Source organism: Lycium barbarum, chromosome 6 (genome assembly GCF_019175385.1).
Source record: "Lycium barbarum isolate Lr01 chromosome 6, ASM1917538v2, whole genome shotgun sequence".
NCBI lineage: Eukaryota > Viridiplantae > Streptophyta > Magnoliopsida > Solanales > Solanaceae > Lycium > Lycium barbarum.
Window position 1 is genome coordinate 9,199,786 of NC_083342.1, and position 24,875 is coordinate 9,224,660.

The window sequence follows — 24,875 nt, forward strand, 5'->3', positions numbered from 1 at the left end:
GTATCCATCTAGATGAAGATGGCGATCTTGAATCTGTACTCTCATTAGAGGACGAACCCACAGAGAAGACCCTCTTTTCCATAGATGTGTACGAAGAATATGGCGATGAATATTACCAGATTTCAGAACCAGAGGGAAAGGCTCAAGAAGATATCAACAGCATCATGGTGATCCCGCAGGTCCAGCTTAAAGTTTATCCATCCAAATGGGATAAACCAATCCAGGTTACCTTCATGGACACTGGAGCGGCATGTTCATTAATGAACCCAGCCGTCCTTTCTGAGGATCAATGGATTCCACATTTCAAAGATTTCAACACTGCTGGGACTGGAGTCCTAACCACCACAGTCATCACAAAGCATCCAATCACAATTGAATTCTTCCCAGGGTTGAAGTTTCGAACAAAGGTGTTTGGATTAGATGTACCAGGAAAATATCTTATTGTCGGATTTGACATCTTCAGCCAACTTAAAGATCAGCTCCAGATCAAAGCCCATGGAATAATGTTCAAGAAACAATTCAAGCCATATACAGATGTTTTATGATTATTCCACATAACTGATGCTGAACAGATCAAGGAGATAGAAAAGTAGTTGGTGGAGCATTCATGTGCGGATTCTCACAAGGAGTTTATGGGAAAATGCAAAAAGCCTCTATGGCTAAATGAGGAGTTTTTCATTAAACTCCCCTTCAAGAAGAATGAAAGCATTAATCCAACGAAGGCAAGTCACTCCGCCATGAATCCAGATCATCTTCAGCTTGCGAAAAAAGAATGCGAAGAGCTCTTGGAGTTTGGACTTATCGAGCCCTCTAATTCACAATGGGCATGCGAGGCGTTCTATGTCAATAAACGGGCAGAACAAACAAGAGGTAAACTCAGATTAGTCATAAACTATCAACCTCTTAACTATTTCCTCCAAGATGATAAATTCCCTATCCCAAATAAACTCACCCTTTTTTCACACTTAGCCAAAGCTAAATACTTTTCCAAGTTTGACCTTAAATCGGGGTTTTGGCAATTAGGAATACACCCAGAAGATAGACCAAAAACAGGGTTTTGTATACCCGATCACCACTTTCAATGGAAGGTCATGCCTTTGGGTTGAAAACGACACCCTCATTGTTCCAAAAGGCCATGATAAAATTATTTCAACCCATCCTCCATACATCACTAGTCTACATTGATGACATCTTACTCTTTAGTGACACTATGGAAGAACACCTAACGTTGCTGCAACAATTCCATGACCTAGTGGAGAAAAATGGAATCATGCTCTCACAAAAAAAGATGATTCTTGCTAGGAAGGAAATTGATTTTCTAGGGATGCATTTTGTTCATAGAGCATACAGCCCAGGGCCACATATTTGTCAAGAACTGCTCAAATTCCCAGACACCAATTTTACAACGAAGCAGCTCCAATAGTTTTTAGGTGTGATTAATTATGTTAGAGATTTTATCCCCAATGTCTCTACATACATTGCTCCACTTACAAAAATGCTCAAAAAGAATGCCCAAGGTTGGGGAAAGGAACAGGATGAAGCAGTTCAGAAGATAAAAGAAATCTCAAAAGAGGTTAAAGCCCTCCATATTCCATCAGACGGGAAAAAGATATTGCAGACAGATGCCAGCAACGAATATTGGAGTGCGGTACTTTTTGAAGTTGAAGATGGCCAACGAAAAATATGCGGATATGCCAGTGGAAAGTTCAAAGATGTTGAACAACATTACCATTCCACATTCAAAGAAATTATTCCCGTAAAAAATGGGATTAAAAAGTTTAATTTCTTTTTAATTCACACAGAGTTTCTTATCGAGATGGATATGAAAGCTTTCCCGAAGATGATCCACATAAATCCAAAGATTATCCCAAATCCGCAGATTCTCAGATGGGCACAATGGTTCTCCCCTTACAAATTCCAAGTAAAGCACCTCAAAGGGAAAGATAATATTCTAGCGGATTTCCTATCCAGGCCAGATGAGTTTTCAAAGAGATTTCAAGCCAAGCTGCAGAAGAGGATAACTAGCAACATTTTCATGCTTACAAGCTCATCAGGAGCTAGTCCATCCAGAATAGCAGATCATCCGCCAGAATTCTTCAGCAAGTTTGTGGACCCGTTTGATCCATCCATCCTCACAGAAAGAAGGACTTTCTATGAGCTCCTAGTTTTCAGAAAATATGGAGGATCCATCCTTAAGCCATTCAGAGTCAATCCAGAATACCCATTCTGTCACGTATTCATAGCCATGCACAATGATTTTCCACAGGAGCTATTATGGTTTTTCTGGTACTTGTGTCACCAGTATTATATTTTCATGGAATTCAAGTGCTACATGTTCCGATGTTTTGAAAAGATTGAACCTGCTCTCAAAAAGTTTCTGCAATGGTTCAAACCACGAAGATATTGGGTTCAATGTTTCCAAAACTCCTATGCAGCAAAAATGTTCATGTTACATCGACCGATACAAATTATTGATGGGAAAGTCTATGCTCAACCAGATATTTCACTATGGTGGGAATTCCCCGTCTCTGTCTTGTCCTTAGAAGATGAATACAGCGAAGCACAGAGAATTATTTTCCAGCAAAATAAGTGCATCCCAAAGGAGATATGGCCGAAAGAATGGGCTCGATGGAATTACACTGATAACCATCCCCATTGGGAAAGAGTTCGAGAATCAGCAAAGGAGTACCGAGTGCCGTATGAAATAATCAAAGATGAAGTCACTCAGGCTATCACAAAGATAAGGTTGGATTTTCCATCTCAAGATTCAACAAAAATAGATCCAGAGATGACAGGGCCATCCAACAAAAAATGCTACTACACAAGGTTGCGAAAAAGAAGTCTGGAAAATAAAGAAAAATTCAAGCAAAAACATGGACCAGAATGGTGGATAGAGGAAGGATACTCAATTCCGCCGTCGACTCCATCAAGCACCGCTCCGTCGGATAAAGCTTACTGACGTGCTTACAAGAAAGACAAAAGCGGACCCCACAGTCACATGCTTGCACATGGTTGTCATGCTTCAAATAATGTTCCTCTCGTTTTATCAGGATTGTTTTATTAGGCTGTCTTATTAGGCTCGTTTTATCAGGCTTGTTTTATTAGGCTGTCTTATTAGGCTCGTTTTATTAGGTTTGTTTTATTAGGCCCTTCACATGTCTAGCAGGGCCCGTGTGGCATGTAAGATAAGTCTTGTGGAAGCCTCCAACTCCTATAAATAGGAGGCTATGTAGTAGTTAGGGGGCATCAAACAATTTCCCTGTAAATTTTCCGATATCAATAAAATGTTTGCCTTCTAAATTTTTCTTGTTCTTTTCTTTGAAAGGCATGGAAAGGCTGATCCTAAGTTAGTATAGGGTTAGGAAATATTGGGCAAGTTGAGCTTGCTATGAGTACAATAGTTTTCCGAAGCTTTGACAGTATGTCTGTAGTAGTGCGAAAGTTTTTCCGAGTTGAGTAGCTTGGCTAGGAAGCCAGCCCATTTTGTAGGAAAAACTTTCATATCTACGATCTTTCAAACTGTCCGACTAACTTGACAAGCCATCCTTCGGGTTGTTGAAGTCAGGTTTGTGGCAAGCCGTCCTTCGGGATGTTGAAGCCCAGTCCTACTATGTAAGAAAACTATTGTGCTTGTAGTTTGGCTGTCTTGCTTGGTGTTTCCCTGCCTTCTACATACCCGTGGTATCAGAGCCAGTCCATCTCTTTCGGAGAGGGGAGCAGTTTAGTAAAAAAATGTCTGAGTCGTTACCATCTGCGTCCAACCCTTGTAAGTCCTTAGCAAAAATAAATATGTCTCCTACTCTGTATAAAACCCTTTCTTGCAAATATGACTACCTTTATGAAGTTGATATTTTACCTGATGGAAACAAAGTGTCTCCCACCGACCTACCCCTCATAAACCCATACTCTGCTTTTGCTAAAAAGACATGTTCCCCGTGGTCACACGCTGAAGAATTGTAATTTTCTAACAAATTATAAGTCCTATCGATTCCCTTCCATACGTGGACTCTTTTGAATTGAAAATTAGAGTACTTCGACTTTTTAACCATATGGTAAAACTTTTGATTAAGAAAACTCCCATAAAGTCTTGCCTATATATATTTAAAGTTTCGAATTATACCATTAGCCATTATCGCACAAATCAGTTTGGTAGAGGTAATTTTTATTTTTATTTTTATTATAGATTCACTCTCAAAGATTTTAGTCTGTATCCATTTCAATGAAAACAAAATTATGTGATCAGTGATTCTTGCTTTTTATCATATACAAAGTCACTTTCAAGAAAAAAATGACCCATCTGAATGAAATATCTTTAATAACATCGTTGGTTATGTTGTTTCGTTGTGTTCCTTAAGAATAGGTGTTATCAGTCATTGAAGCATGGATGATGTATCGACTTTTCTAAAGGTAATTTAATTCTCTTCGTGTATGTTATTTCTATTAGTTTTGTTTCTTGCTCGATTCCATTTTTTGTTTAAATAGATGAACTCTTCTATATATGCTCCATATATTTTCTTTGTTAATACAATTTTTTGTTCTATGTCAGTATAGGGTCACGAGAATATCATAACTCTATCTATTTCTAAGTTTAGCGTATGATCTTTCTGCATATTGTGTTCTATTATACTTAATCTTTATGAAGATATAGTATTGAGATTTCTTCTTTCTTATTTTCAGTACAAGCTTCATGAATACTCACACAAATTTAAGTTACCTAACATAAGGTATATTAATTTCTTCTCATGAACTTCTATTGGTTATAAAATATATCATGAAGTCCATTAATATGTTAAGGATTCTTTTCACAAAAAAAAGTATTTAAATGTATTTTCACACTTGATCTTTATTATTCTTATAGATCAGATGCATGCAGTAGTCTCAGAGACAAGATGACATGGAAGCAGGGAAGCTTGAAAAACGACATTCAAATGCATACTTTGTTTGAATTCCAGTCATATATAGTTTAGTTTTAAATATGATATTAGTTTAACTAAATAAAATTTGAAATTTAAAATACAAAATGATATTTTTTGGATTATAGGTAAAATGCTAAATGAGAAAAGCTAATTAGAATATTATTGTAGAAAACAGAATGTAAAACATAAAAAATAAAAAAAACAGAATAGAGTTATAGTGTGAAAGCTTATACTTGAGTTAATTTTTTTTTAAATAATAATACCAAAAAATTTTGATTGATAAATTTAAACAATGGAATAAAATTCCAGACACAAATTAATTTCCAAGAGTAAAAAAAATATATTATCTACATTAAATTAAGTGGTGAATAATAATAATTAAGACCATTAGATAAAGTGGCAAGCTATTCAAAATTCATGTAATAATGTAAAAATATTATTACATGAACCAATTCTGCAACATCCTCCTTGCTTTTGCTTTTCATTCCTTAAAATTTTCAGTGTTATAATTTGTATTACATGTGTAATTTCTTGATTTTATGTTCTTTTGCATAATTATGATGTAAAGGTAATTACCTTTCTTCACACACACACACACACACACACACACACACATATATATATATATATATATATATATATATATATATATATATATATATATATATATATATATATATATATATATATTTATTTATTTATTTAAAAATCCTCTCAACACCAAGTTTCGATAGAGTAGGAGATCAAGCATGTTGTTAGACGTTTTCTCAAGGACATCATTAATTCAAATTGAGAGCTAATGGAGGTTGAATGCTGAATTCACAACGTATGTTTGGTACAAGAAAATTATTTTTCGGAAATGATTTGAATTATTCACATTGTTGAAAGTTGTTTAGATTGGTGAATGCTTTATTTGGATACAAAAGTTTATACTCCATGTGTCCCAATTTATATATACTTTTCGCTTTCTGAGATTCAAACTGCATGAATTTTGACCATCATTTTAAGATGATTTTTTCCACTAATTGTTTTTTTTTGGGGTAAATAAGTATGTATATTACCAGGGAAGATATTTACAGCAAAGCAAACAAACCCCAGAGGCCAAACAGGCTTGACCCCTCAAACAAACAAGAATCTAAGTCCTACAAATGAACGATCCTCTTTCCCTATTCCCTCTGCATCTATCACTAAGTTACAGCGGGTAGTAATCCAACCTTCTAAGATGATCAGCAAATTTGGGAAATAAATTCCCCCTACAGTGGACTCCTTGGACGAGCCCCCTAACCACTTGCTGCCCAGTGGTTCTCTTCCCTTGGAATTGCCTTTGGTTTCTCTCCATCCACACGTAATAAACACATGCCGCTAAGGTTATGCGGTACACACCTGCTTTGGCACTCAATCCATTCGCATTACTGATCGCCCATTGCACTTCCTGTTGCCACCCCATTGGACTTCTCCCAACCCCTAGCCAGCGTAGTAATGTTTCCCAAATTGAGTAAGTATAGCTGCATTTAAAGGACAAATGTTCTATGCTTTCATTTTCCACATCACATAGAACACACTTCTCATTTTGAATCATTCCCCAAGCCGCCAACTCGTCCTTCGTGTAGATTCTGCCCAGTAGTACCAGCTGAAGAACAAATAACCATTTGGGACACCCACCATTGTTGCAAATAAGTTTCCTCCAGTCCACTTTTGGGAAGTCTCCTCTTATCTTGCTGTAGAGTTGTTTGATGGAAAATTGATCCTGTCTAAGAATATCATCATATGTGTATCCTGCCTTTTCAAGAGTAGCTTTAGCCTTCATGATCTTCCTCACTACCCATGACGCTTGCTTCGGATAGACATACCACTCACACTGTCCATTTATGTAGTAATTATGGATCCATTGAATCCATAGTCGATCTTTCTTCGATCTTTCTTTCGGCATACGTTCCAATCGTGTTTACATATGGCAGCTTGGTTCCAAATTTCTAGCTGCATAACGTTGAATCCCCCAACAGCCTTAGGGAAACAGACTCGTTCCCATGCTAATAATACCTTCTTGCTGCCCTCATTGCCTCCTGTCCAGAGGTATCTGCTACAAATCCCTTCAACTTGTTTAATTATTTTCTTTGGTAGGATGAAGACTTGACACCAAAAAGTTTGCATTGAAAACAGGATGCTCTTAATTAATTGCAACCTCCCCGCATATGATAGAAACCGGGATGTCCAAGTAGTTATTCTTCCCACCATCGTTTCCAGTAGTGGTTGACATTGCAAAACAGACAGCCTCTTAGTGCTAAGAGGTACTCCCAAGTATCTCACTGGTAGGACACCTTGGTTGATACCAAGATAATCCAAAATCAGCTGCTGATCCGCAATAGGTACACCCCCCCCCCCCCCAAAAAAAAAAAAAAAAAGAGATTTTCTGTTTATTTAGAGTTAACCCGGATGTTTGAGAGAAATGAGAAAAGCATTCAAACAATAACTGCACAGAGCCTAAATCTCCCCTACAGAACAAGAGGAGGTCATCCGCAAACTCGAGCTGTACTAGTTGCATCTTCTCACACTTAGGATGATAGTTGAAGTCTGGAACCTTACTTAGAGTCTTAACACCCCTAGTTAGGTATGCCATAGCAAGGACAAATAGGTAGGGGGATAACAGATCCCCTTGCCTCAGTCCCTTCTTGGCTTCGAAGGGCTCTGTTGGCTTCCGATTCAAGAGTATGGAGTAGGGCACACTCCTCACACAAGTCATGATCCACTTCACACATATATCAGGGAAAGCTAGTCCAACCAAAATCTACTCTAAGTAATTCCATTCCAGCGAGTCGTATGCTTTGTGCATGTCAAGTTTCATCATACATCTGGGTGACAGGCCTTTTCTCCCATATCCTTTGACTAATTCATGACTGAGAATTATATTATCAGTAATCATCCTTCCTGGACAAATGCTGACTGACAGTTATCAACCAGTACTTCCATAACTCTTTGCAGCCTCTTTGTTAGTACCTTAGAGATGATCTTGTACAATATGGTACAACAAGAGATTGGTCTGTAGTCCTTCACTGATGCTGGATTCTTAACTTTTGGAATAAGCGTGACTGAGGTGCAATTGATAGCATAGGCCATACTGAAAGATCTAAAGAAATGCAAGACTGCTTCAGTTATTTCACCTCCAATAGTTGGCCAAGACTTTTTAAAGAAACATGAGTTTAGTCCATTACATCCAGGAGCTTTCCCGTCATCAATACTCTGTAGCACATGATAGACCTCTTCTTTGGTAACAGGTTTAATCAACTCAACCTGATGTTGTCTAGTCAAGAGTCTGCCATTGCTAATTATCTAAGGGTTTATGGCAGGTAGTGGACTAGTTGAGGACCCTAGTAATGCTTTATAGAGCCTCAAAATCTCATTTTTGATCCCCACTTCATCGAATAACATCACACTGGTCGCATCCATTATTTGGCTGATATTATTATGTGAGTGCCTGTTTTTCATGCTAGCAAAGAAATATTTGGAGTTAGAATCCCCCACTTTGAGCCATTGAATTCTAGATTTTTGTTTGTATATACTTTATTCTATGCCACCCCACTTTTCCAGCAAACCTCTAAGCCCCTTCTCCTCCTCGATTAGTGAAGTATCAAGTAAAGAATGGTCCATCCTTTTCTGTGTCTCATGTAGTTGTTGTCGGATTTGTTTGAGTTTCAGTTCCACACCCTTGAAGTGTTCATTATTCAGCACCTTCAACCCCTGCTTAACTATCTTTAGTTTCTTCCATATTTGTCCCATGTACTTGGTTGGTTGTGATTTGTGCTAATATTCCTCAACAGTACTAGCAAATAAAACATGTTCTTCCATACAATTGAAAAATCTGAAAGGCTTGCCTCCACTACTGCCCTGTCCGTTGAACCTAATACACACTGGGGAATGGTCTGAAAACCCAGGTTCTAGAATTTGGACATTCAACGCATTCATTGAGGTCATCCATGTGGCATTAGCAAGTGCTCTATCAATGATACTGTAAATGTGGTTATTTGTCCAAGTGTATTCCCTCCCTATAGTCTGCAATTCATGCATTCCAGTATCCAACATAAAGTCCCTGAAATCTTTCACCTCATATTCCTGAACTTCTGAACCAATTATTCTATCTTCCACCCTCATGATGGCGTTGAAATCCCCCATAACTAACCAAGGGTCGTGAATGTTATTATGCATAGCTTTCAATTTAGTCCATGAGCTCTTCTGGTCACCACTGTATGCAATCCATAGATTGCTGTAAACTGAAAAGTACAGTTAATATCATAAATTCTTATCTGACCATGTATGTACTGCGTATCTAGCTCAATCATGGTGAACATCACCTTCCTTGGGTCCCAGATAATCCAAATTCTCCATTTACTCCCTACACTGCTATTAGCTTCCTAATTTCATCCTGGTGCCACTTTTTTTAACAATAGTGGCCTCCTTATTACTATTAACTCTATGCTCTAATACTGCAAGCAATCCCATATTCGGAGATCCCTTCAAGCAAAAACAGATTCAAAAAACCCAAAAATCCTTTGAAAATAGACAGATCGGGGAACCCTAGAAGTCGCCGGAAAAAGAAGTCCTTTTCAGCCATCAAATTTCTTAAAATATCTTAAATTTTTTTTTTAGTCGCAATAGTCTGAGTGCCGGGTCAAGAATATTAATCAATTTTTCTATTTTTCGTTTGCCTTGTTGTTGCTGCGAATCCGAGCGTCGCAAGCTCGGATTTGATAGTGTTCGAGTGTAGATTGGAGACCCCGCATCCACTTCGCTGCACCCGAAAAAGGAACCTCGCATACGAGTCCTTGGACTCATCACCCTCCGCATTCGGTGTTGGGCCAAAGCCCAACAACATAATACTCTCTCTGCCCAGCCCTCTGTCCACAGCAAAATAGCAAAACAGAAATTTTCTGGGCCAAAGCCCATACAGCAGCAACGGATTGCAGTGGCCTTAAAATGGGCCGACCCATTTGATCTTCTTTCCCCTCTACTTTAATTTGTTATATATTTTGATTAGCTTTGTATGACTAACACTTTATTTTATTTTGTCTCTTAGCTTAGGTGAATTATAGGAGAATTTAGTGGGGTTTAGTTTTAGTAATGGGTAGTTAATTTAAGGAAAACTAATAATTAGTTCCATAAGTTTCATTTTCTTCTTTTTATATTAAAGTTATTTATAGAATCTATAATATTTACTTTTAGAATAATTTATTTTCAATAGCGTAAATTCATATTTTTGAGTTAAAGGGAATCATATTTTGTTCTTATTATCTTGGGAATTTTAAACGCCACTAACACACAAATAGGAACTAGAGAATATTTTGTAAACATTTTTTTAAGGTTTATTCAAATTATGCATATTTTTAGCTGAATGTAGTTAATAAAACATAATCTTGTTTATACTTCTAAAAAATGCAAAGTCAATCAATACCTCATCGTTTAGTTGTTTCAAATATTTATTAAAGCATTGCACAAACCCGCATTTGCGTCTACTCATATGCAGATCATCTTTTGCAAGTTTTTTTTTTATATTTTGAAATAGCATTATTATTACCTTAGCAACCTTTATAAGTTTATTTTTTAAATGGCATTTGAAATTTCCCTTTTATGCAAATTATCACATTTTTTCTGCAAATAGCGTTTTATTTAAGGCTTTCGTAATATTTGCAAGTTTTTTCATTTTAAATAGCATTTGAAGTCTCTTTTTTATTTTTTTTTTATTTATGCAAATCATCATACTTTTCTATAAGTCCTATTAGCATTTTCCTTTTTATTTTTAACCTTAGCAATATTCATAAGTATTATTCTAAATAGCATTATTACATGTTTTTTTTTTCTCTTTAAAACTTTAGCAATATTTACAAGCTATTTTCTTGAATGTTAAATATTATATTTGCATATTTAGCCCTAATTAATTAACCTAAGTTTGGCCGGATAACCGTAGTTAACGGATTCTAAAGGATGCCTTTCCCCTTCCCTTTAGAATAATATAGAACCCTTACCTAGAATCACACTGATTAAGCAGACTATTAACGGAGGTTTAGTTAGCTTTACTTTAGTTAATAAATTAGGTGTCCTAATTCACCGTTAAATCAATTAGGTGGCGACTCCTTAAAACAAAACAAAAAATAGGAATTTCCAATATGTTGTACTCTAATTTGACTACGTTTAAAACGGGGTATGAAACCACATTCATGAAGATATAGTGATTGGTGGTGCTTTCCTCTCGGATCCTCCACTATCGCTTGTCTCTGCGACATCCGTATTCTTAATATACTTTTCTGTAACTGGTTGCTTATTGAGAATATTAAACCCATTAGATGTATCAATCACTTGTTCTGCAGGAATAGTCACTTTACCCCCTTTGCTAGGAGATGTGCTCCCCTTGGCCAATATCCACCCATCTATCTGTTCCTTCCTCATATCAATATCTTGTTGAGGACAGTCCTCTTCCCAGCCTCCAGACTTGGCTGCTGAGTAACCTCTAACCTCCTATCCTTGTTTGTTTCATCACGTGGCTTGGCTCCACCTCCAGTTGGCTTAATAACTACTGGCTTCAATGTCTCATTGCTTGATGGATTTATCCTTCTAATCCCTGGCCTGTTCCTCCATTCTTGCTTATATCGATTATCCCTCCGTCTAGGTTGCGGAGCAAGTTGTTTAGTTGTCGCATTTTTAGCATTAGCTGGTGTAGGTACCTTACAGCAGTGGCCTACTTGCAGACAAACCTTGCCGTATTCCAGCTCCCATTCGTACTCTAGACCTGCTTAATCACCTGGCCATGAGCATCCACTACCTTAATAGACCTAGGCAGTGGTCTAGTTACATCCATCTGCACCAACACTCTAGCAAAAGATATTCTAAACTTAGATGTGGTGCAATCGTCAGCATACAACGGAGTGCCCAAAACACTACCAATTTTACTTAATGCCTTTTTACTCCAGCAATGCAAGGGGAGATTAGGTAACGTCACCCATAGTGGCATGATACATAGAATTTCCTCATTCAAATTGAAGTTAGGAGTCCACAGTTTCATAACCACTGGTCTACTTGCGATAGTATGCGGTCCAGATTGAAGCACTGCATCCCTCTCCTCCATTTTCTGAAATCTAACAATGAAACAATCATCATTATGATAGTAAATTTAGGGCTTCACTTCATATTTCCACTGGCTGTTTAGAAATCTGTCCATTGCACCAATAGTAGGAGATACCCCAATGATATACATCACAAGTGCTGTTTTCCACTTCTCTGTTTCTTCCGCAGTATCCTCCGGTTCCAATTGCACAAATTTCTCACCCTCCTTTATCATAGGAGCAACAAATTCTAGATCCATTCCTCTAGCAGTTAGTTTCCCACCTGAGACTATGCTAGCCCAAGTTTTCTACCAAATTGATATGATAAAAGTTACAACTTATAATATTTTTATGTAGTTTTCAGATATATAAATTTAAATTTTAAATATGCAAAATTTAATCTAATCCAATTTAGTTTAAAAGTTTAGTCAAATTTATCACATAAATTGGCACGGGGGAAGTAACTGACATGCAAGGCAATTTTATTCTCAGAAAGTAATTATATTGATCAGACAAACATGTCAAAATCGTGTAATTACAAATATAATTAAACTTATGAAGTAGGCAATTTCATAATAACTTATTGCATGTAATACAAAATTAATAATTATTAAATTATTGATAGATTTTATGATAAAAGAATAAAATAAAGTAAGTTTATACTAAATGAAAAAAACTAACTAAAATATGATATTAGAAAAATAATGTATAAATAAAAGGACTAAAGACGTTTGTTCTTTGAATTTATTTAAAAGATAAAACAAAGTAGCAATTCTCAATATTATTATTATTGACAAATTTAAATACTAATGGAATTCTGAGAAATAGAGCAAAAGTGTACAATCAAATAAAATTTAAGGAGTAAGAAAAATCATATTTATCTTTCTATTTATTATTACAAGTGAAGTAGTAAATAATAATATAAGTCAAATGACAAGCTAATATAAAGTTATTGGGTAAAGTAATAACACCGGAGATATAATGCAATAATGATAAATAAGGAATAAAAAAAATATCTTAAAATATGAAAAAGAATTATCATATGTGAAATATTTTAGTATAAAAATAATTAACACTAGCAACCTTCAAAATAAAAAAGGATGATTTACAAGAATGACCTTAGAGGTGGTTGGTCTTAAACTTTTGACCTCGCTTGCCCTGTAGACAAAACTTCAAGTTCAACAAGTTTTCACTTTTGACATTGAAGGTAAGGGCAAAGGGGGGTCAAAAGTTCAAGATCACCCATTTCCAAGGTCATTGGATGTAATTTCCTGAAATAAAAAGTGCGAAAAGGATAAATTTAGAGGTCTAGAATAGTCTAGATCTGACATACAAGTCCTTAGCGGTTAGAATGACTTACCTCAGTTAGAATGTACACTCATCCGGTTAATAATGTTGGGTATGAGCTGGAAGAGCTATTGAGCAAGCAGTTGGTTGGAGCCACTCAAGTAGGTCCTATGCAAGTTTGCTATGAGGACCCACAGCAGGTGTAACCCATGCATGCAACTGTGAACCCCTGTGCCAGCCCCTTGCGACTGGACACACATGCTTGACATGACATACTTAGGTATTGTAGCAAGGATACACGTGTCCGCACGATAAACCATCTTCACGCTGCAGCGCTACGGGTATCGAACACGCGACCTCCATGCCCTTTACATTCCCACAAGATTGTTGCTTTTTCCCTTATGTACTTTTAATTTTTTTTTGTTTTATTCCTTATGGGAATTTTCTATGTAATATGAATGTTATTTCTTTCCTTAATTTCCACTCCCGGAAAATTCACACAAATTCACACACTTAAAGCGGTTTCGCGGTTCGCGGCCGTGCACTACTAAATCACCCTTTAGTTGGATCGATCTTGTGGATTTAGTCGATCGGCGGTGCAGTCGACAGCACGGACTTTCCACTCCCAAGTAGTCCACTTGGGGGAGCCTTGTGTCATAGGAAACCAACTTCTAGTCAGCCTAAGATAGAGCTAAACCAAAACCCTCTTTAAGGACATGCATCACGCAAACCTAGGAGGCTTAATATCCAAGGTGTATTAAGTCCATTAGTCAACCTCGTCCAAATGTCCGAGTGGGTCTATGACCCTAAGCGACGGTTATCACGTTATATGCATTAATTTGAAGGATAAACATGTGTGTTATGTGGAACATGTGCTATTTAGGTAGAACTAACCATTTGTGAACGCAGGTGGCCATGAGTCGGTACAATGCTTACCCGAGGTTTAGAATGGTTTTAAGCGTTCCTTCTCAACTAAAAGCATGGTGGATTTATTTGGGGGACTACGGACAGCGGGCGGTACGTGGAGCATTAGGACACTTACCGTCTTTAATGGATATCCAACCGTGTAAAGACATCATCGAGGCAGCAACTGTGTTTTGGGATGAGAAGAGGGTCGTGTTTAGATTAGGCAACAATGAAATGACCCCATTGTTAGAGGAAATAGGTGGCTACGCAGAAAATGCTGCTTTGTTACATAAGAAGAAAAATGGCAGAATTGTGGCATGATTATTCCAAAGGAACCTTTACCAAAGGAATTTGTTGACAGTTTCAGATTCAGGAAGGGTAAAGGCGTAGAATGCTTACAAGGGTCTACAATATCGTTTGATTACTTGTATCATAGATTTGGCTATCAACAAAGCTTCACCAATCATCAAGATGAATTTTTCTCGAATGACTCTTGGAAGCAAAAACGGTGCTTCGCTTTCGCAGTGTGTTTTTTGGGAACTATGGTATTCCCTAAAGGGAAAACGAGAGATATTCACACCCGACTTATTACTGTAACAAAAACTTTATTTGGTGGCATTGACGGGAAATACTACACTGTGGTCCCTATGGTCGTGGCAGATATCTATCGAGCGTTAGGACGTTGCAAGCACGCGTACAAGCATTTTAAGGGATGCAACTTGCTTTTACAAATTTGGCTAATGGAACATCTTCAAAAGGTTGACAGAGGTCTAGCATTTCGAAAGCCGACGGGTGAAAATCACATTCTGGGACATGTTCCAGGCGCTATTTTGACTAATAGATCATTTGAAAAGCCAAATTGCGTAGAAGGGTGGGTAAGACTTCTTAGCCGTTTGAACGATGATTCAATTCAGTGGATGTTCAGTTGGTTTCCATCCGAGGGTTTGGTGTTTCGCACGAAGATCGTACCATTTTTAGTTTTGATGGGACTTTGGGGCTTGCAGCCTTATGCCCCACTGAGAGTTTTAAGACAATCTGGAAGAAAGTAAAACATACCTTTAGTGGCAGACATGGATCATTATCGAGCCGACTACAAAGAGGGAAACATTCCTTTTGCAAAGGAAGTTATAAGCATGTGGAAATCGAGGGAAACCATAAAAGCAGAGTCAATTGAGCCAAACAGATACCAAGCTGGATGTGATGATAACTATTTGGAGTGGCTGACCGCTAACTTGGAAGGATCAATCAAACCCGACGTTAGTCTGAGGGGACGAATTAAGGATGGAGAAGTCGAAGCACACATCTTACTCCGGCAACTGCGTAAGAAAAATCTTGTCTCCGAAGCCGAACACCATGCACAACTTGAGGAAAAGGAAAGGGAGGCAGAGAAATGGAAGCAGCAGGCACTAAGTTACGAGCAAAGCATGGAAGAATTAGATACACTTCTAGCTGAGCAAGGAGATACCTGCATCAAAGAAGGCATCAAAACGGGAGGAGTTCTGGCCATGTCATACATTATTCAAAATCACCGGAAGATCAGTCAATCAATCCAAGCAACCAAGAGGCTCAAGTGGACGAAGGGCCTTCCTCATGTTAATTAGCTTATGAAAGTCAAGTAGTAATTGTAGTAATTGTTTTGCATCAGGATTCAAATTTTCAAACATTGTATGTTTTGGGGGTCTTCAATTAATAGCACGTTGGGATGACATATAATTGCATATTTTATCCTTCAAATCCGCGTTAGGCCTACCTATGGCACAAAAGAGGTCCCTTGCATATTAGGTCGCGCTGTGTTTGCTATATTTCCCTTTTACTATGTGATTTGTTTGCTATGCAATATGTGTTTCTTTCACCGTTGTTTGCTCAATGTTCGCATTATTTTAAGCGGCAATCATTCGCACTATACTAACGCAGTTTTCTTTATTTTTGAAGGTTTTATTTTATTTTGATTATCCCCCCAAAGGTTGATTCGTGTTGACTGTGAACTGACAGACCACCCGTACTTCACAAGATCAAAAGCACGAGCATCCAACGATATGAATGATTCAGGGGCATCCGAACAGACTGGCTTGGGACTTGTCACCGTTCTAAGAGACGAACCCGAGGCTTCGGGAGGAGGGAATGACGAACTCATCGCCCAACTGATACAGCAAATGGCCAATATGCAAAGTGAAATGGACCGACTGCGAAATCTCACCAACCTATCTATTACCCTCAACACGCCTCACCATGAACAAAGAACAAGTACGACAATCCCACCATCATTTTCGCCTGTTGACTCGCCCTTTCCCTCAAACCCTCCACTTCATACAGTCAATCCAAGCACCATTAATTCACCCCCTGTCCTACAACAAAATAGCCTGCAACAAACCATCTCACAACAATCCAATCCACAACCAGCCATCCCAGCACAGATTAACTCACAACAAACCATCCCGCAACAAAATGACCCGCAACAATCCAACCCACAACAAGTTAACTTCCAACAAGTCAATCCGACACCTTTCACCACTCCCTATATTCCTCAGCCTCCAGTTATCCAAACTACCTCACTTGCCCAAAACTACCAAGCAACTCAACACATATCATTGGCACACACCGCTAACCATAACACGCAGTATGTGCCACCGGTATATGTAGCAGAAGCTCAACCTTTCACTATCCAATTGCAGGCCGTGCAACATCCAGAGGTTGACCATTATAAGGAGATGGAAAGGGAAGCCAGGGCGAAAGCAGACGATAATGTAGCAAAGGAGATTCGCAGTCTGAAGGAAGCAGTTAGAAGCATACAAACCCATAAGGGATGCGAAGGACTAGAGTACGAGGATTTATGTATTCATCCCGACATTGAGTTTCCTGCTGGATATAAAGTGCCGAAGTTTGATATGTTTGATGGAAAAGGAAATCCTCGGGCTCACCTGAGGTTGTACTGTGATAAACTCATTGGAGTGGGAAAAGATCAAGCCATCAGGATGAAGCTATTTATAAGGAGTTTGACGGGAGAAGCGCTCGATTGGTACACATGCCAAGTGTTATACCCCATTTTAACCGGGTTAAAGTAGAGTACAACATATTGGTGATTCCTCTTTTTGTTTATTTTAAAGAGTCGCCACCTAATTATTTATGGTGAATTAGGACACCTAAAAGTTTATTAAAGCTATTTTAAAGTTAACTCTGTTTTAAAAGTCTGCGAAACTTAAGATTCTAGGTAAGGGTTCAATTAGTCTAAAGGGAAGGTATTAGGCATCCTTTAAGACCCATTAACAATGGTTAACCGACCGGACTTATGATTAGTTAGGCTAAATGTAAATATAGTGTTGTAGGAAAGAACGTAGCTTTGCAAATATATCTAAAATTATAGATAGACCTGTAAGAATACTTTTTAAAATAGGACTTGTAGAAATTATTTTGTATAAAAGAATACTTCTAATGCTATTTTAAAAATACGATTTATAAATGTTGAGGTTTTAGACGAAAGTATAATAGTGTTGTTTAAAATAATACTTGTAGAAAACATAATAATTTGCATAAAAGAAGATTCTAAATATTCAATGAGACTTAAAGATATTGCTAAAACCTTAAATGAAAAATATAGTAATGTTATTCAAAAAATAAGATTTGTAGAAAATAGGATAATTTGTCTATGAATAATAGCCTTTTAAAAGATGATTTGACAAATGTGATCTTTAGATAAAAAAAAAATGATATTGTATGAATACGATGGTGTAAAAATGTCTAGACTTATATTCTTAAATATGATGAAACGGCCATAAGTTTCTTTCTATTTTTTTTTAATCACTTTTTATCTAACCGATTTCGGCTAAAAATGTGTATAATTGGGTAAATCTTGAAAATGTTTATAAAATATAATCGGATTCATATTTTGTGTATCAGTGACGTTTTGAAACTCCCAAGATGGTAAGAATGAAAAATGATTCCTTTAACCCAAAATATGTAGGCATGTTATTTGAAAATCAATTACTCGAATAAATGTTATAGATAGCATAAATAGTTTAGAACAAAACTAAAAGTGAACATAATTTGTGGAATTAACTACCCATTACTAAACTACAACCCTTAATATACTAGAATTTATCTAAGTTAATAAAATAAGATAAGATGTTAGTAATACAAAGCAAATAAAAATACACAACAATAAAAAATAAGAAAGAGAGTAAAAGAGTAAATGGGTTTGGCCCATTTATTAGGGCTCAACTGCTGAACTGTTCACGTTTATTGGGCTTAGGCCCAATTAATTCCTTTGTATTGCTGCTGCGGGCTGTTCTTGTCTATTGGGATTTGGCCCAGATTTCTATTTTTTATTCGGCTGCGGACAGGGGCTGACACAGGAGGAATTACGTTGCGCTTTTAGCCCAACGCTAAATGGGGAAGATGACGAGTCGCTTGGACTCGTATGCGATAGTCATGCATAAAAAAAGTAGAGAAAATAAGGATTAGTAAAGAAAAGATTAGTGTTAAACTAATACGCAAAATACTCAAAGCAGCAAAGGAGATTAATGCACTCAACATATTTTCTAAAAAAAAATAAGCATCAGGTCACGAATAACCAGTCACTCAAGAATTCTTAAGATATGACTATTGATTGTAAATTGTCAATAGTCAATATAAGCTCATATTCTGAGCCAAATTTAAATGAAGTCTATCTCTTAGCACTTAGCTGAAGACAGTGCTTGGAAAATATCAACTAGTACACACATAATATAAGGATTCTTCCCGGAATCTCAGGGCTACTAGATAAGAGGAAAAACATAATCTGGGGCATTTAACCAATGGAAACTGAAAATCCGAACCAGCACTGTAAGAAACAGATATTAATACTCCAGTGGCATAATAAATTCAACCACAGCCTATTCTTATCTTTTTAACAATTTAAACATTCAAGCAAGTCAATTGGAGAGAGAATCATTTTGAATTTAAACATGGTTAACGAACTAACATTCAGTTGTTTGCATAGCTAATGAAGCAAAGAGGATTTTTAACTTAAACAGAGCATTTTTTTTTTTAACTGAGACGCCTACTGAACTAGATTCATGTTCATGTAAAAATGAAGAATGCCAGTATATTATCTAAAGAGCGAGTAAACAGTTTATACACTTGACATGAATAAAAGGGGGATTAGGCTTGATTTCAAGTGAAGACACAAAAAGTCGTCATTTAAGCAAACGACTCCCGTCTTGATATTAACTTCATATATGTCGATTACTATAACTACATGCTTCACACATATGAAGAAAAGGAGAAATAATAACTCAATAAGTCGAATCTCCTGTAAACACACAGAAGTAGTAATTAAGTTAAGGAAGCAGATTAGCTACAGCTAAGCTAATCTATGCGAAAGTTAAAACAAACACACAACACTAACAACTAAGTTCAAGTCGAGTCAACAAACAACATCGACATGTGGCATAATCATTTCATTATATCCAAATCCAAATAAATTAAATGCGTAACAGATTACAATGTTAAGAATGAATAGAGCAAAGAAGGACAATGCTGAAGATAAACGTCTAAGCTTACACCCTTGTATTTCATCACAACTTAAGCAGATAACGAAACCAACAGGGAAACAAGCACAATATCATTTGAATTTAATCCCTTACGCAACTAAAACAGAATCATAAATTTCCATACAAGCCCCATTTTCTAAAATATAAAGGAGGAGCAAACTAATCCCTTAACTCGAATAACAACCGAACTAAACACGTACACTAACAACAGAACTGGATAATGATGATAACAGAACATGACCAAACAGAATTCAACAACCAACATCGACATGCTGTATAATCATTTTACCGTATTTAAATCTAAGCAGATTACATTCGTCACAGGGCATCTCATTTGAACAAATAGAGTAAAAGAGAGACAGTGCCGGCCTGTTTTAATCACATACACAATATACCTAAGATATACACACTGCGGTGTGTATATCAGACGTATATCGAATGTATACCTTCTTCTTACCTTGATAACCCACTGTATATCCTATATATATTCGGTTTTAAATAGGTTCTAAATCCTGGAAATTCAGTCTAAGCATCCAAACTACAGTATACGTCGTTCGAATTCATTTTTAGAAATTAATATCCTATCCTAACAGCTCCCAAACACATAATAGAACATGCGCACATCAGAAACTTTAAATTCGAAATAAAAGAGAAACGCACTGACCTTTTGTTGGTGCAGTGAAATGGGGCGTCGAGGTCTCGGATTTATGCTCGAACTCGAACGAACCCGAACCCGATTAAAGTAACTAAAGTTTCAAACGAAAAAATAAAAAATAGAATAATTGTTGGTCGTTCTTATTCTTCAAGGTGCAAGCTTTATGTTTTTTTTTTGTAGGGAGATTTTTCGATCTATCCAGATCTTATTCTGTATAAGTTGATTCATGTTGATTCGAAGCTTGACGTTGTTGGCGCTCCGTTCGTCTTGTTTGTTTGGATCTTGTGATCTCCGTTCAAGCCTCGGTAGATGAACAACAGTGAAACAATTGAAAGAAAGTGTTTCATTTGAAAGGTATGTATGTAAGTATATGTCTAAGGAAAGATATATGTGTAAATATATGTATGTGAGTTGTAAAATATTTCTGCCAACTTTGGATTGTGACACTTCTAAAAATATTGGAACGTTATTTGTCTATAATACTTCCTGTCTAGTAGCCTTAATGTTGTCGATATCTAACTCTAATCTTTCAAAATATGCCCCAGTTTTGATCCAGAAGGGTATGCTAAATTTATGTTGTGGTGTGACCGAACCTTGTATAGGTTGCCTACGTATCCCTCCAAAGGAATCAGGTCAGAACGTAGTTCGTGAGGTTCATAAAAAATGGTTTGAAATTTTATGATAAAGGGACCGTAACCGATGTGGATTGCCTACGTATCCCACCAAGGGAATCAGGTCAGTGTAGTTCTGTTGTGTAAATGGTAAAAAGTTTGTTGGCTTTCTACCTAAATATGACTGTCCCGTATGTTGAAAGTCTGTGAATCCCACCGAGGGAATCAGGCCATGTGTAGTTCTCCTCACATAAGGATTTTTGAATTTTTTCTGTTATAATACAACCGAACCCTATGTGGGCTGCCTACGTATCCCACCATGGGAATCATGTCAGCGTAGTTCGTACGGAATGTTAAAGGAAAGGTTGCAAACTAGGTTGTCTAAACTAATGTCGTCCTTGATTTCTTCTTGACTGATAGCCTTCATGCTTGTGTCATTGTCTATCGGCTATTTCAATTTTTCCAAGTGGAATCTTGTCTTGTCCTCTAGTTTTCTTTGTTACTCTCTCGAGGATGTATGTTGTCTTCATCTTATGTCATAATCATAGAGTTGACAGATTTGATAAATAAAGTAAAAAAAAAATAGCAATAATAGACGTTTAAGGAAAATCAGAAAATGCTTTCATAGATTTTGCAATTAAGCTTCAAAAAGATGAAGCAAAGCAAACAAAAGTTTTGGGCATGATTCAAGCGTCAATTTTAAAAAACAAGTTCACTACATGTTCAAACTACCAAGACTCCCGGCGAATCAGGGACGGAGTACAAGTCCAATTCTTCCGAGTCTCCCCTAGTTCGGCACCCCGTACGGTCGATGTCTCGGTATTGTGAGTAGTTGTAGCAGTAATCTTCATGTGTGTTTGTCCTTGGATTGTTCCCACGGGAGCGACAAAATTTGATGACATGCCCCTTTCCACCTTTCTGATTGACACAATGGCTTCTTTCAAACCCTTACCTTGGCATCTTCGTGAGCAGGTAAAGGATTGTTGTCCACATTGGGCCTAGTTCCAGTGAGCTGGATCGCTCCTTCCTTGATCAAGGCTTCGATTTTGTTTTTAAGACCAAAGCAATCCTCAGTGTCGTGCCCAGAAACTCCAGAATGGTATGCACAACGCTTGGAACCATCAAACCATCTTGGAATAGGATCGGGAATTTTCCCTTCAACCGGTTGCATCAGACCTGCAACTTTCAGTCTTTCGAATAATTAAGCCAAGGGTTCAGCGAACCGAGTGTAATTACGGGTATTTTTGATGTCATGGTTTGGACGGGCTTTAGGTGTAGTGTGTGGTCGATTTTGGTAAGTTGGAGCTTGAACGGATTGATATGGACGTGGGTTTTGATATGAAGGTGCTCGGGGTTGGTAGTAATTTGCTTGGGCGTTGTAGACAGGGTAAGGAGATAGTGGAGCTTGGTAGGGTTCACCGTAGTGGTAAGGGTAGAAAGGATGTTGTGGATGGTTAAAGTATATGTCGGCTTGGCTTGGCCTATGCCCTTGGATGTTCATGACTGCCGCGACATCTTCTTTCTTCTTTTTAACCCCGCTGATAGAACCAGATTGAATAGCTTTGCTTACTGCTTGCAAAGCTGTAAGATCCTGAATTTTGCCTGATTTGATTGTTTCTTCCAAGGCTTCTCCCATTCGGACAACCTCTGTGAATTTTTGCCCCATCATGCCTATCATTTTATCGTAAAATATGCCGGCTTGGCATTAAATGAAGGTGATAGTCACTTCTTTATCACTCATCGGGGGTTGAACCCTGGCCGCTTCTGACCTCCAACATAACGCATATTCGCGGAACGTCTCAGTTGACTTCTTGGTTAACTTAGTCATGTAGACTCTATCTGGCATGATATCGGTGTTAAAACTGAATTTGTCCATAAAGTCTTGCGCCATGTCACTCCAACCACGCCACTTGTGGACGTCTTGTTGTGTATACCAGGTAAGAGCTTCACCAGACAAGTTTCTTATGAATAGCTTCATTCTTATGTTCTGATCTCTACCTACTCCCACCAGTTTGTCGCAATAGGCCCTTAAGTGTGTATGGGGGTCGCCTGTTCCATTGAATGTATCAAATTTTGGCGGTTTGTAGCCTACGGGTAAATCGACGTCAGGCTGAACACAGAGATCCTCGTATTCTACACTCTTAGTTCCCCTAGCAACTTGAAGGTTTCTCATCGCTTCTTTGAGACTGTGGATACCTTTTAGCAATATGTTATCTGCCCCTGCTTTTGCATCCTTTTCCATTTCCTCGTATTGATCTACCTCGGGTTGGAACCTGACCGTTACTGGGTTGGTAAAGGCTTGTGTTTCCGCTGCATATACCGGAGGCACATACTGTGTATTTGGAGTGACAAAATGTGCCCCTTGTATATGCTGGGTTGGATAAGTTTGGACGGTGGGGGTGTTTTGGACTGGAGGTGGTGTGTTATAATTGGTGTTTGTAGGTAGTTGGTTTGGTGGGTTTAGAGGAGTAGTTGTAGGTAGTGGATTAGTGTTGGTGGATAAAGGAATATAAGGGGTGTGAGCTAGCGATTGACTTGGTGGGTTGACGGGTAGTAGATTAGGAGTAGCATAGGTAGTGTAGGTGGGTGGTTGACTTTGTGGAGGGGTATAGACGGATGATGGATTTGGTGGATTTGCGGGGGTGATTGGAAGTAAGTTGTTGTTGGTAGGTGCATTGTTTTGTGGAGGAAAATGTTCAGGAACTGGAGATTTGAATGATGGAAAACGAGGTGGATTTGGTGCGACAGTTCTGGGTTCAGGAGGCGGACTTTGGAGTGTGATGGGTAAATTGGTCAAATCCCTAACCCGATTCAGTTCTCCACGTAGATCCTCAATCTCTTGAGTCAGGCGAGCGATATGTTCAACACGTTAAATAGTAGTACCGTGTTCGGAAGTCTCGGGGGGATCACTAGAGATCACGATGTTTTCCACACCAGTTGAAATAGATGCGGCCGGATCAGACATAGTAATTTCATTTCCTTGAGCAACCCAACTACATTCAGGTAACGATGACGTTTTTGACCTTGTGAGGTAAGGATGGTCGGCCAGCGAGTGTCAACATGAATCAACTCTTTTGGGAATAAAAAATAAAAAATAAAAAGAAACACAATAGTGCAAATGATGTCAGTCTCACAACATATCTAGGTAAAGTCATGATCACATAGAGTCAAGTAAGTCATGTAGCAAATAATTCATCAAATAAAGTCAAACAAGTTGTCAAACAAATGTAAATGAGTATATCAAATAATAACGCATCCTAGTATGCATGTGACCTCTTTGTGCCAGACCAAGATCCGCAGAAATGGCATAGTTGGGGAGAAATGGCCCAAGAGTTCATGGATAGGTTCAGGTTCAACACTGAGACTGTCCTAGACCGATTCTATTTGATGAAGTTAGAAAGGAAGTCGACAGAAACTTTCAGAGAGTATGCTATGCGTTGGAGAGCGGAAGCTGCAAAAGTCCAGCCCCCGATGGCGGAGAGTGAGATGACGACGCTTTTTGTACAGTCTTTAAAAGATGCCACATACTATGAAAGACTGATAAGTGTTATCGGACAAAAGTTTTCTGAAGTCATTAGAATGGGAGATTTCATAGAAGAAGGAATCAAGGCAGGAAGAGTCACAAATCTTGCAGCCTTGCAAGCAACAAGTAAGGCAATTCAATCAGATTTAGCTAAGAAGAAGAGGGACGGAGTGTCCGCGGTCATGACCATCCAGGAACGAAGACCAAACCAGATGTTAACCTACCAATGCCCTTCATCCCAGCCTTCATATTATAGCCAATACACCCAAGCCCCTCAGCCTTATTACCAACCTCCACCCACTCCCCATCCTGTTTACCACACCCAGCCAGCATATTACCCACCTCGAGCACCTGCCAACCA

The 24,875-nt window shown here is 37.9% G+C and overlaps 2 protein-coding genes across 3 annotated transcripts; one reads left to right on the forward strand and one right to left on the reverse strand.

Moving 5' to 3' along the window:
* Window positions 1–3,267: 3,267 nt before the first annotated feature.
* LOC132600717 (uncharacterized) lies at window positions 3,268–17,592 on the forward strand. 2 transcript variants are annotated; one of them, XM_060314052.1, is made up of 2 exons: window positions 3,268–4,407; window positions 14,201–17,592. In XM_060314052.1, exon 2 carries the CDS (start codon window positions 16,234–16,236, stop codon window positions 17,257–17,259), a length of 1,026 nt encoding a protein of 341 aa, XP_060170035.1. In that variant the 5' UTR covers window positions 3,268–4,407; window positions 14,201–16,233; the 3' UTR covers window positions 17,260–17,592. The 2 variants fall into 2 exon arrangements, with proteins under 2 accessions (XP_060170035.1, XP_060170036.1); XM_060314053.1 differs by having other exon boundaries at window positions 16,130–17,592.
* On the reverse strand, window positions 8,715–9,296 carry LOC132643763 (uncharacterized). Its single transcript, XM_060360305.1, has 2 exons — window positions 9,263–9,296; window positions 8,715–9,181 (listed from the first exon to the last, which is right to left on the reverse strand). Exons 1-2 carry the CDS (start codon window positions 9,294–9,296, stop codon window positions 8,715–8,717), a joined length of 501 nt encoding a protein of 166 aa, XP_060216288.1.
* Window positions 17,593–24,875: the final 7,283 nt, after the last annotated feature.

Excerpts from the sequence above, each read along its gene's own strand:
- LOC132643763 (XM_060360305.1), bottom strand. The coding sequence starts at position 9,296 with ATGGAGAATTTGGATTATCTGGGACCCAAGGAAG. Across the intron at positions 9,182-9,262 it reads TTATCTGGGACCCAAGGAAG|TTTACAGCAATCTATGGATT; the intron begins GTGATGTTCACC and ends TGTACTTTTCAG.
- LOC132600717 (XM_060314052.1), top strand. The coding sequence starts at position 16,234 with ATGAATGATTCAGGGGCATCCGAACAGACTGGCTTGGGACTTGTCACC.